Here is a 12,545-nt window from a genome sequence, read left to right as displayed (position 1 = left end):
TGAATACTATAACTATCAGTCCAGAAAAAAATATAGGTAATATTACACTTTATAATTGTAATAGCACAGTCAGATAGACTAGATAAGAAGCTAAACTAGCTAGACTAGCTAAAAACTGAAACACCAGCCTGATTTAGTTGAAAAACTAACACGTCCTAAATCTTGGTAATATCTACATTAGAAGATTTTTTCAGGTTAGGATTTTGTTGAACAGATACTACGCTTTTAAAACAATAGATGGCTGTACTAAAAAAACCCACAAAAACCCACAAAAACCCACAAAACCACAAAAATCCGCAAAAACCCCAAAAATTTGGGTTTTTCTAAAAAAATTGGGTTTTTGCCAACCCTGAACCTGATATCTACATTTCAGTAACAAACGTTCCAATATCATCATTTAAATTGCACGGAGTAAATATTAAAACTCTCGGTTTGACGCAATTCCCAGCTTGACGTAATGACGTCCTCGTCACGTAGTGATCGTCCATGACATTCTCGCGCACGCCGGTCACCGAATTATAGATATTTCTGCGCGATTAATAAACTCACTCGTGTACCGAACAAAGTTTCCCTCTCGGGCGCTCATTATACGACTGTTCATTAAGGCGGGTCAATTAGGTCCGAGAAAATTACCGCGTCGTTATTTCATCGGCGCTGCCGGTCGAATAAGTTAACGCGCGCACAATGTCACTCGTAAGTGAAGCGTGTGTGCAAACCGGAGGATATCCTTGAGGCACACGTCGAAGGCGAGCCACCACTTAACGCTCGATGCATAGTCAATTCGAAGTTTTTACCATTAATTTGAATCAGAAGCTATACGTGAAGAGGAAAGAAAATTGGAAATCTTCGACTCCGATTCTCAAGGAGCTCTCCGATAATTTTATACTTTCATTTTAGATCACTTGATAAAAATTCAAGAGTCTCAAATGAAGTACAGTATTGTTTATTAATAAAATGAAATCAGTACTTCTCGTCGATTGCGCGCGAATCGATGGTTGGCCGGATTGCCACCCCCGCGGGAACAAAATTATTTTAATTTCGCGGAAATTGATACCGTGGGAGAGATACGGGCGGGAGTCGGCTCGTTAATATCTGTCCCATAAACGATTATGGTGTACATAAATCGCACGGGGATCGACATAATCGATCGACAATGTCATCGGTCGATGGGCGTGCCGCGCTTCCTCCGTTTATATTTAAATTATCGCACGATCACGACGGGGGAACGCGCAACGTGTGGACGCACTCAATGTTGGGAACTTAATGCGCTCCCGGTGCAATCAAGCCCGCTCTTCGCAACCTCGAATCGTATGTAAATTGGATTTCGGCCGCTGCGCCTCGGCTCTTAACTTGATCGAGCTCTTTACGTGCGTGCCATTTCGGGAAAATATTTCGTTAAACACACCGTACTCCGTGTTTTTTCCAAAATCCGTAGGTAAAGAACGAAGGTAATTACGTAAATTACCCTCCACAGAAAGAAACAGATGGCGCACGCTTTATTCGCGAAAAAGAAGTATTGGCTCGTATTATCTCGAAAATGTTTTCGATTTCCATCTCCAAGTTTACCTTCGTGAAAGTGCACTTTTCTGGGCGGTCGATGCCTCGTGTGCTCGTGAACGGGGAAATCGTGCGGGCCGAGGTTCTCCCTCGACAACGAGCTCACCAGGATCCCCCTCAAGGTCGCGAGGGTGCTGCTGGGAATCTCTCTATTCATTTTGCCGGCTCCCATATCATCCTGGTCGCCACCATCAGCGTCGACACACGTGCTCGCGGCCGGTGCAATGTCCCGAGTGGAAACGCGAGCGGTCGCCCGGCATGACGGCTTCTACACGGCGTTACATCGTAACGCGCGCGCGCGCGATGTTATTCGCGTTCCGCGGAATGGTGTAGTAAAACTTATGACAATCTCCCCGAGGAGGTGCGCGGGGTGCCTCGACGATGCGTTCAACGTTCCACTCGGCTGCTCATACACTCTCCCGCGATCGCTCTTGCGTTATTCGCCGTTCTCGTTTACGGCCGATAAATGTCCGAGCTAACGAAGTAATTGCCGCGAACGGCTGATTAAACGTTCATGTGTTGCGAACGAATCGCCGTCGAAAGCGAAAGGTACATCGCCCGCGCGGAGCACGAGGATTCGATCGGCGCTCGCGTAATCACCTGCTGCTGCTGCTGGCCGGTGTTCTTGTGTAATTATTTAATTTATCATCCGCTGTAAAATTTCGATACAAACGGAATTTTAATTAGGATCGTTAATTTACGGATCGACAGGTATTTACTATAAATGCAGATCGGCTACGGCGACACGGTGGTCGGTGTCACACACCGGCACGTTGCCGTGACACGATATTTCAATCGACCCGAGAGAGAAAAAAATAACAACACGTGACGTTTCAAGATCGTGACTATCTTTTTTTCTTTTAAAGAGGCTTGCCTACGATCAAGCGCGATCGCGCATTACGTCAGCGTGTAAATTTAATCTAGCGTTTCAGCGAAAGATAACTTGCTCCGGAGAGCGTTTAAAGGTCGGGATTATCGAGAAATCATCGAACGTTCGACATCGAATTCAGCTTACGCGGCAATCAAAGTCGATAAATTCGGCAGCATACAATTTCACGACGGCTAATAATATTTTAATTATGCGTAGCTAAAGGACACGCGAGATTTGTTTGGCTAGATCGATCGACGGATAAATTACTGCAAAAATCGCAGATGACAGATTCAGCCTTAAGTGGCCTCTCGAGAGCTGTAAAAATTCAGCAGCGCGAAGATAAATTTGCCTTACGTTTCAATATGAATTCCGATTTCGAGATACGAAATTCCTGAAAATACAAACTTATCGATTCATTCATCTCCATTCATATATTCGAAAATCCAAATGTCGGCAAGCAAAACAAAACTTAGCGCATACTACGTATACTATAATTTCTATTCCATTTTAAAACATTCAGAAGTTTATAAAAGTACATTGTCGATCGGTCCCCTTTTTCGATTTACACACAGATTAAATGTCACTGCGCAAAGACAAACTTGTTGAGATATTTTGTCAGTGTCCCAGTCTCCCGATCTCGCTCTCGTCTGTCAATCGGATCTCCATTCGATTTGCATCCAGATGAAAAATTGCGGTGAAAAAAGCTAACTTTTTCTCGAAAGGACTTCACGCGCGCCGAGCCGAATTCCGACTGTCGAACGATATGATTTCTCCGCGTGACATTTTTACGTAATTAACCGTGCCTTCAATCGCGCGCGCGAGCAGGCGCGAGGCGGCGTGAGATTGCAAGTGTGTTCGATCGATCGATCCGGACTAACCGGTTAGAAAAATTTAATTAGCACCCTTGCGTGAGCGTAAACGTACGAGCGGTATCTCGCTCTCGGGTGTATCTCGCGAAGCGGCCGATTTTAAAGAGACGGGCACCCGGATTCGCCACGCGGAGCGGCGCGACCTCGCACATTTAGAAATTCCCTCTCGTGCGTCACGACTTTTCCCTTTTTCCGCCGGCAAATCGCACGCGGTGGCACGCAACGCGCGCCGACCCACACGTTGCATTCCCGCACGGCGCGCACAATAATATGCACTCGATACAACAAAGCACTCGAAAGCGATGCGCGCGCGAGCGCACCCGATTTACCGGCAATTTCACTGAGAAGACAACGCACGTTTCACAACCACAGTTCGTAGAAGTTCGATAATATCCAGAGCAGAGTATTCCCCGAGGGATCCGAAATTAATCCCTCGCGCCGCTCCCGTTCTCCCAGAAGCGTGCCGTACCTCACGTTCAAGGACGCGTCGCGTCACATCCCACGAGTAACGTATCCCCGCGGATGCGGGACGTCGAGACGTCACTCGTTGTACACATCGTCGCGACGACGCGACGTATCCGCTTGACGAGCGTCCCGAACGTCCCCGTCGAACATGCCCGCGAGTGTGTGACTGACTCGCTGGAAGAGGTACAGGTCCCTCTCCTTAGCGCGAGTGCCTCTCTCTCGCTCGCTCTCTTTCCGCGCTCTCGGCACTTCTCTCCCACTCGTGCGGCATGTCCCGCTCCGCAGGTACCCGCTCCGCGGATAGGTGTATTACCTTCGGTAAGGTGCCTCGCGTTTGCCGTTTGTCGCCCGACAACCGGGAGTGGGGAAAACGCGCGCGGAGAGAACACCTGTATTATATACCTGCCGATGCACGTACCTTGCAAAACGAGCGCCGTGCAACGTGAGACAGTCGCGAGTATACAGGTGGAGATCGCGTAACGACCGAGACGAAATATGGGGAGTAGCGCCTCGAATTCTCCGTCCACGTATCTCAGATATGCACGCCTGATCCTTCTGTGGCTCGGAGTAATATGGCAGTTCGGGTTATTCATGACTTTGGGGACTCCCGGTGCCCGAAAGTGTACTTCCAGCATCCGGGATTCGTGTATTCTCGCAATATCAGAATAACGAGAACACATCAGAAATAGAGAAATAGAAATTTCAGCCTGTATAACGCTAAACCAAACGGTATCCATGTTATTAACTTGTTTTTTGTCAATGATAATAATAATAGAACCGAATGCCGGTAAGATACGACAGCAAGAAGACTTTCACGCCTAATTTGGATCCGCGCCGCCGAAGAACGTAACGCTTAGAAATGCGCAAGTATAAATATCCCTCTACTTTCACCGCGCTCTATTAAGAAGAGTGTAACGGCAATACGCTCGAAGAGACATCCGTAAAACGCTTATTATTATTGAATTAAAACCAAAAATTCCGCATTAAGGATCGAGCAATAAAGACTGATCAAAAGTCAGCTGACGGTTCGTTGACTTTCCGTTTATGGTTATGCTGGAGAGTTTCACTCCGCGAGCACAACGGAGCGTATAAACGGCAATCGGGGAATGACGAAAACGGCCTTAAAAGGCGACGCTAACAGACGTTCTCTTGATTGCAAGTATGATAGGAATCTTACTTACTTCGTTTAATCATTTAATTTCAATTAATTTTTGTCCGTCTACAAAAATTATCGACCTTCATTATCTATTAAAAAAAATTATTTAATTGTATAACATGAGTTATTAAGTAAATTCTTGAGCAAGCAAGAATTAAATTTTTGAATATAGAAAATTTGTTGGATGTATTTCTAAGAGCGTATCAGACCATTTGTTTAAGAATTTAAGCAAAAGTGTATTTTACGAGAAAGTTTAGTTACTGTAATTTCTATATGGGACCTTCCTCTTCAGCGAAATACCGATAGCATAATCTGCTCACGCTTCGCTGATACTCATTTTAGCGTCGCGTCGGTGCACCGCCGATATCTTTATAATCGCGAATGAAGAGCAATCGTCCGTGAATTCCGTAAATTATTAAAGTGACAACCGTTCAAGGATCAAGCTAACGAAGATCTATGCTGACATCATAAATAAATCGTAGCCAATCTTTTTTCGAGGCCCACAAACTATTGTGACGAAAAAGTAAATATTATACCAATTTATTTTCGTCGATAAAGCGTTCGATTAAATTTTTCATTTTACAAAACTTTCTATTGCATTGGAAAACAACGATGAATTTCCGTTGCTCCAACTTTATTCCTCCACATTTGTTTTTACAGTATACATATATAGGATAATGCACACACGCATACACTGTATACTGTCTGTGAAATTGATCAGAGAGAAAATAAACGCTGTTATTATGTTTGCCACACGAATCGGAAGGGAAAGAATCAAATTCGGTCGGAAGATCGCTGTAACCGTGCGTGCGTGCAGTATTTGTTTTCGTCCGACATCGATTTTGAAAATCAACACGTACGACCCAATATGTGTGAAGAGCACAGCTCGGCAATTTGTCAGCAACGATAGCCGTCAGCGGGTGGAAGGGGCATTTTTATTGGATCAACTGTATGTTGTGCGGATGCGGGAGGGTAGCAACGATATTTCTTTTTTCGCGGGGAGAGCCCTTCTTGGGGAGAAGCGTTAAAGCGTGGCGGTCGTAGATCACCCGTTAAGTCGAATCGGCCGTAAGTAACGACCCTGATCGCGGTCCTCCAGCTTCGTGTCGTCGCGCCCGCGAAAATACGTGGAGAATCACATAACCGTTCGGTCGCGCCTCTCAAATCCCGACGTCGCTCTGGCGAGGTACGGGAAAATACACTTGGCTTCCGGTTCTCACTCCACAAATTGTTTTTCAACGTTGAAAAATTTCTCTCACTACCTGGTAGAAAAACCAATTTTCATTATACCTATGACGTACGTATAATCTCGAGATTACCTCGGAAAGGAAACGCATTCCTCGCGTTCCGCGATTGGGTTTCAAGGAAACACATACCGGCGAGCATCGCGCTTACATTACATCGCGACGCACGCATCCAATATACACTCGGCGGGCAAATCTCCATCGATAATGCAACACTTGCATGCTGCGACGGTAATGACCGTGAACGGAGAAAGCGCGGAAGTATATATTCCCTGGAACTTTAGAAAAGCTCGGAAGAAACGAGCTGTCTTGAAATAGCTCGCGATTTCTTCTTCGGTCGATCTCGCGCGCGCGCGGATACGACTTCCTCCTTTCGTGTTCGCTATTCCGCGAACCGTTCGCAGAGAACCGGTGGCACAAAGTCGCGGGGGGGCTAGAAAACCGCAAGACGACGGTGACTCGGTAAGTTCCAATCGCGAGGAGAATAAGAGTATTGTGCGAGAGGAGGAAGAAGTTGTTGAGTGTCCGCGTGAATGGCTGTTCAATGAATGGAAAATTTTACGGGGCGCTCGTTTCTTTCGCGCGCGCGCCTCGGAAACCCGGTTTGTAAACCAAATCCGGCACGCCGTTCTAAATTCGACGTGACGCACGTGGCGTGTTGTGTGTAGGTGAGCCGCCGGAGACGAGTGACGTGTGGCGTGAGTAAGCCGAAATCGAGCGAGTGTGGTGGCTTCATTAAGGATTCTAAACGCGCGTCGCGCGCATGAAACAGGAAGAATAAAACTCGTACCGGACGGACGGCTGAATTCCCGTTTCTTCTCGCGTTCCCTCACTAATATCGGCGACCCTTGACGCGCGAGTAATATTTCTGCGATCACGCGCGCAGCTTCTCGCGAGGTATACCTAGTCGAGCCTTAGGAGAGCCAACGATAAGCATAATTTTACGCGCGCTGCGGTCACGTTGCAACGCGCGAGCCCATTAAGGTGTCGGCTACTGATTTGCATCGAGGATTGCGCGCACCGACGCGATAGCGCACAGGTGCTTACGCAAGAGATTTGTCTCGGCACGACCACCATCTTGCGCGCACCGTTGTGTGTCGTACCGTGCCTTCGCCGCGCGATTTATGCGTCATGCAACGCGTGGTATTCACGTCCCGGCGATCTTTCGCGGCCGGGCGACCTTGCAATGCCGTGTGGTGGTGCCGCGATGCAACGCAACCGCTGCGCATAGCGTTGTCGACATTAGCGTCGGACTCGATCATCGTCGCTGAGAAAAGGCACTTCGGTATAAGCGGACTTTTGCCGATAATAATGTACACGTGTAAAACGTATATTAATTCCTAATTCCTGTAAGATACGTGTGTGTATATGTGTGTACGATTATATTTATAAAATTATTCATTCAAATTATTATATGCGATTACATTTCAAAATCGTTTCAATCACGACATCGCGCGATTCAGTCGCGAAAAGACTCGACTCGATAACAGATTTTGCGAGGGTCCGTGAGCTGAATTTAAATCGAGAGTCCTACGTGAAATGTAAATCGAGCTCCATGCCATCCATTTCGCGATACGCCCGCGCCGCCGATCCCCGAGGTGAATGCGCAGCTCGATGCCGCGGTTTAATAATGGGTTTCCCGCGGAGACCATATCAAAGGGCGAGCGGCGTGGCAAAGCCAGCCTCGTGGTAATTAGCGGCGATGCCGCGGAAAATAACCGGCGTCCGGGTATGAATTTCACGAAATCTATCGGCACTTAAGCGAGTCCGTAAAAGAGCCATTAGGAAGTTCCCTGTCGCGATGCGAAACTTCGAGTCGTTAATCCTCGTTCCTCGCGAATTGTCGACGGGGTTATGCATTTAAAATTCTAATTCGTGGCTGTTTTTATCCGCGCGAGCCGGAGGACCGGTCGCTCTGAGGACGCGAGAAAGGTACGAGAGATTGTCCCTTTGTGGTTCTCTCGGGGGACAAAATTACAATACGAGCGGTCCTCCGTCGTTATTAACTCTTAAGCGAGCTTGCCTCTTTGGAAGATATGTGCTCTCTTGAGTATCTACATCTCGGTGAATATTACTCTGTATCGAAAATATTAATTAAGATGTTAATAAAATTTTCATCTTAGTGAAAAAGTCATTTAAATCATTTTAATTAAAATCAAAATTTATTTTAAAAGGCTAAAAGACCGAATTATCCAATATTGAGAAGGATATTGATCTATTTAGAGTACGCTTTCTGCGACATTTACCTTTCAATTTGCAATCTCGAAGTTTTCCTCCGCTCTGTGTGAAAGCATAAAATCACTAAACCTTTGTAACGAGTATTACTAAAAAAAGAGACAAAATAGAGCGGATAGAATTCGTAAGCTATAAAATACGTAAAAAAAAAGATACCTTGAAGAAACGGACTCTTACAGGAAAGTTTCTACAAGAGATCCAGAAACACGTGTATATAGTATTCCTTAATGTAAAAAGTTAAATTACATGTAGCGCACGTTAAAACTTAATTATCGAACGAGTTCGTTTTAAGCGGAAAGGTGAATAGAGCGTCGTAATTAATAGGTGGCATTACAGAGACGGCGTTACGAAACTGCCGCGTGAACTCTCGCAGAAATGGCCGATCCACACAGTCATTTAAACTTAGCGAATCCACGATTCCTTCGTCGTGGTTAAAACATCGTGGACATTACATACACATTTATACATTATATAATAGACATGTTTTTGTAAGTGCGATAAGCATTAGAGAAAAAGTGAAAGCAAGATGTAATTTAATTAAAAAATTATAAAAAGAATAAGAATAAAAATTACACTCATATATACGTGTTTGATATATATGGAGTAGGTCAGCGAAAGCTAAAACTCATTTTTTATTTATATACTGCCTTAATTAATAAAAATGTGCTATCTGGTCTAAATCGTTAAGTAATTAGGAAGTTTTTGCATGCCCGGAGTTCGTACATGCGGCCGCACATGCGAATTGCGAAGCGATCCGATCTAAGGTGTTACCCCGGACGTTTTAGAGTTACTTGTGCAACCGCCGAGTGCGAAACTAAGAATCGGACGATACTTTTCAATTTAGACACGCACCGCGGATTACGTGACGATACTCGTGAAATCGTTGCCCCTTATCGACCAAGTGACGATTGCCTTATGTCATAATCTTTCAAAGCATCAGCCAATCGCGAGCTGTACTTTTACGATTGGATTCTCAAGATTGGAAAATTGCGTCAGGAAAATATTGCGAGAGCTCCGAGATTAAAGTACATAAATATCTATGTCTGAAGGCTATCTCCTCGGAAATGGCGAAGATAAAAAGAAAACATGCAACTGGAAACTCGAGGAGCGTGTGCAGAGGAAACGGAAGACGCGTAGGTGGAAACGCAATAATCGAGATCGTCACCGGTGCGCAAGCATTCAATTTAACAGAACTCGGCGACGTGGCCTACCAAGTTGCCGCGCGCGCGAGTCATGCATCGAGGATGCAACGGCACATGTGAAATTGCATCTCGGACCGGCGGCGGCGGCGACGCGCCGGACGTTACGGTCCTCGGACAACAAAACGGTAACATGTTTTACATGACTGAGAACCGGGGTGCCCTTTCCCGTTTCTCTTATTGGCCTCCGACGAGCGCGTCGCCGCCCGCGCCGCCGCCGCGCCGTTTCGAGCGCTGTGAAAATATCCGCGATAAAAGCGGATCCATTTCTCACTTTCACGCGGAGCTCAGCGAGTCAGGACGCGATGAATAATTCATGAATAGATAATTGACATAAGAAAGTGTTGGACAACTACAAAAAAATAGGAATCTCGTTGAGAGTGGCTGCATCTTTAATAATATTATATAAATAATTTGTGTACGTGTGTGTATGTATGTGTGGAAATCTGACACAGAATTAATATTCCTCTCGTGCCATGTCAAGTCGTCAAGCGTAGTTGATCACCCGATTCCTTTTACGCACACCCACGGTCGTCGTTTTTCCGAAAGCTCGGCATTTTCTCCCCCGATTATTCCAGTCGGCGGTTTCATTCGTTTATAACGTGCGTTATTGCGGATATACCCCGAATGCACTTTCTACACACCGGCAGCGTGATTTTACGCGAATGCAAACTCGTTCCGTTCGATTCCTCCTCCGGTTGCCTTTTGCCGTACCGCCGCCGCCGCCGCCGTTGACCGTAAAAGTCGAGCGACCAGTTCTTAAATCGTCGGGAAATGTATTCCGCGGAATGCGTTGTGCCAAATAAAGGCCGATATATGGCCGGTTAATACGGCAATGTGGTGGAAAAAAAGTGACCCGCATCGCGGCCCGCCGCATGTCGCAAGCACGCCCGACATTTATTGGGAACCAATAACCCATGCCGCGGTATATTACCATCGTGAAATGGGACTTTTCTGAATAAACATAAATCTACATTCCACTCCGCGTTATGATGGGATAAAAATAAGGCTGATTGCAACGACGCGCGACTGAACTCATTTCGACGACTTTCTCAATAATTGTCCGGAAACGAGGATCATTCTGGTGTAAGTAAAGAAATTCTCGTTTTACGCGTCCTTTTTACAAATGCATTTTTATTGTTACATGAGAAACTTCGAAAGTTTTTTAAATCCTAACAGAATTATAATTTTCTTATCTTCAATATTTGCTGTAAGAATAATTGTAGAGTATAAAAAGCATGAATTTCATGATCAAAATCTTTATTTAGGTATTTATACATATCGAAACGATTATCTTCATCGACATCGCAATCTTTGAAGGCATTAGCATAAATTTCACCTAGAAATTCATTCCCTTTTCTATCCAATCACGCAAGAAGCATTAAATTATCATCGTTCGTACATTTCGCGGGAAATCATACGCGGCCGGATTCGATCCTATTAGCTCGCCTTTAGAACGTATATCGCGCTATCCGCATGTCCATACGAGATGGGACAGATGAGAGAGCAATCGCGAATTTGAAGGATATCGAATTAGCGGAGCTGAAAAGTAAGAGGCGTCAGCGAAGCCGGGCTCTCACGATTATACCACGATCTCAGTAGCGCGACATTGCAAAGACAGAATCTCTATATGAGGACTAGTTTTTCGTTTAGGCTCTTGAGGGCTCTGCGCATCATCCGTCTGATTGCATCGTGGTACCGTTTTGGTACATAGAGATTATTATACATGGATCATCAGATATCATTCATTACAAAGCCAAATAGTTCAGGTCTAGATCACGATTATTTAGACAGCGGATTTCATTACCTTGTTAAAATCAAATAGGAAAGGAAACATCCATAATTTATTCGGGGCATATAGAAACGAAAATAAATTCCACATAATGTAACTCATTAATTCCAACACTAACGATAAGCTAATTAATTTCGTTACATCCGCGTTCTATCAGGTTCACTTATGTTAATCCCGCGAAATCCATTATGAATGAAAATACATTATGACTCATTGTATTATTTCGGGGCATTACGAAATGATATAGAGACGGGTAAACGCGACGATAATGAGCGAGCGCGACTCGTGCGCGCGGCCGGCCGTGTATGTAAAAATGTGGGTTGTTGAAGGGAGGGGACGGAGGGACGTGACCGGCGTGTGTATCTCCGGGCAAGGCCGTCTACACGGTTTGCACGAACCGGTGCACCGGAGCGACGTAGCGATTTGCGGGGAAATACAGAGCGTGCGAGCGACGGCTCGAGGTATACCGTGGGTGAGAAACACAGAAACTCGCCGCCCACTCGGCGAAGAACCATCCGGGACAATAAAGGAGATGGCAGGAAGCTAATTCCTAACTCGCGAATCGGTCGATGTAACAAAGCAGACAGAGGGACGAAGCTGCCGAAGCTCCGCGGATTTCAATAGAGACGTAACTCGAGACTCGTGCGGGATGATGAATGAGGATCGAAGTGGATTGAGTCCTATTAATTTACCAGATCGATGAGACCTATATCTCGGAATCCACTCTAGACAATTTGTAATTCGTGTCGCAATGCGGATTAAAATTTTGCTAACAATTTTATGTAACACGAAAGACATTTCAGAAATATAATACGTCTATTAAATATATATTATATAAAATAAAATTAGAACTTTATCCTGAAATCAGACGCAATTATAGACTGAATTAATCTGAAGTGGACTTAAGACTTGCGTGAATGTTTTATTTGTTATTTTAAACCCTTCCCTCTCTTAAAATTCTTTTTTTTCTTACCATCGTGAATGTAGTGCTTATTTTTATCGATGTTGTAACTTTCACCGTAACCTGCCTCGTTTTTTCGAAAATTCATTAATAAATCCACCTTCGAGACGTTCGATGACGAAATGTTCGCCTGCACGTGCGATAAAATAAAAAATCGGTTTGATCGACGCGCAATCAACGTGTGTAAATAATAACG

At 45.2% G+C, this 12,545-nt stretch overlaps 1 protein-coding gene across 3 annotated transcripts in view; it reads right to left on the bottom strand.

Moving 5' to 3' along the window:
* The window catches only part of LOC105447875 (ensconsin), a 164,506-nt gene that overhangs the window by 63,037 nt on the left and 88,924 nt on the right, over positions 1–12,545 (bottom strand). Inside the window, exons 1-2 of one of the 3 annotated variants that reach the window (XM_011686130.1) lie at positions 3,627–3,924; positions 1,567–2,209 (exon numbers count right to left, since the gene is read on the bottom strand). The exons of 1 other annotated variant lie outside the window; for it this stretch is intronic. In XM_011686130.1, the coding sequence (XP_011684432.1) occupies positions 1,567–1,729 (163 nt within the window). In that variant the 5' untranslated portion in view covers positions 1,730–2,209; positions 3,627–3,924. Of the gene's footprint in view, positions 1–1,566; positions 2,210–3,626; positions 3,925–12,545 lie in introns of those variants that run through there. One more of the 3 variants, XM_011686131.1, reaches the window with a different exon arrangement.

This window comes from Wasmannia auropunctata, unplaced genomic scaffold (assembly GCF_000956235.1).
Source record: "Wasmannia auropunctata unplaced genomic scaffold, wasmannia.A_1.0 LD336090.1, whole genome shotgun sequence".
NCBI lineage: Eukaryota > Metazoa > Arthropoda > Insecta > Hymenoptera > Formicidae > Wasmannia > Wasmannia auropunctata.
This window is presented reverse-complemented; position numbering and strand designations above follow the sequence as displayed.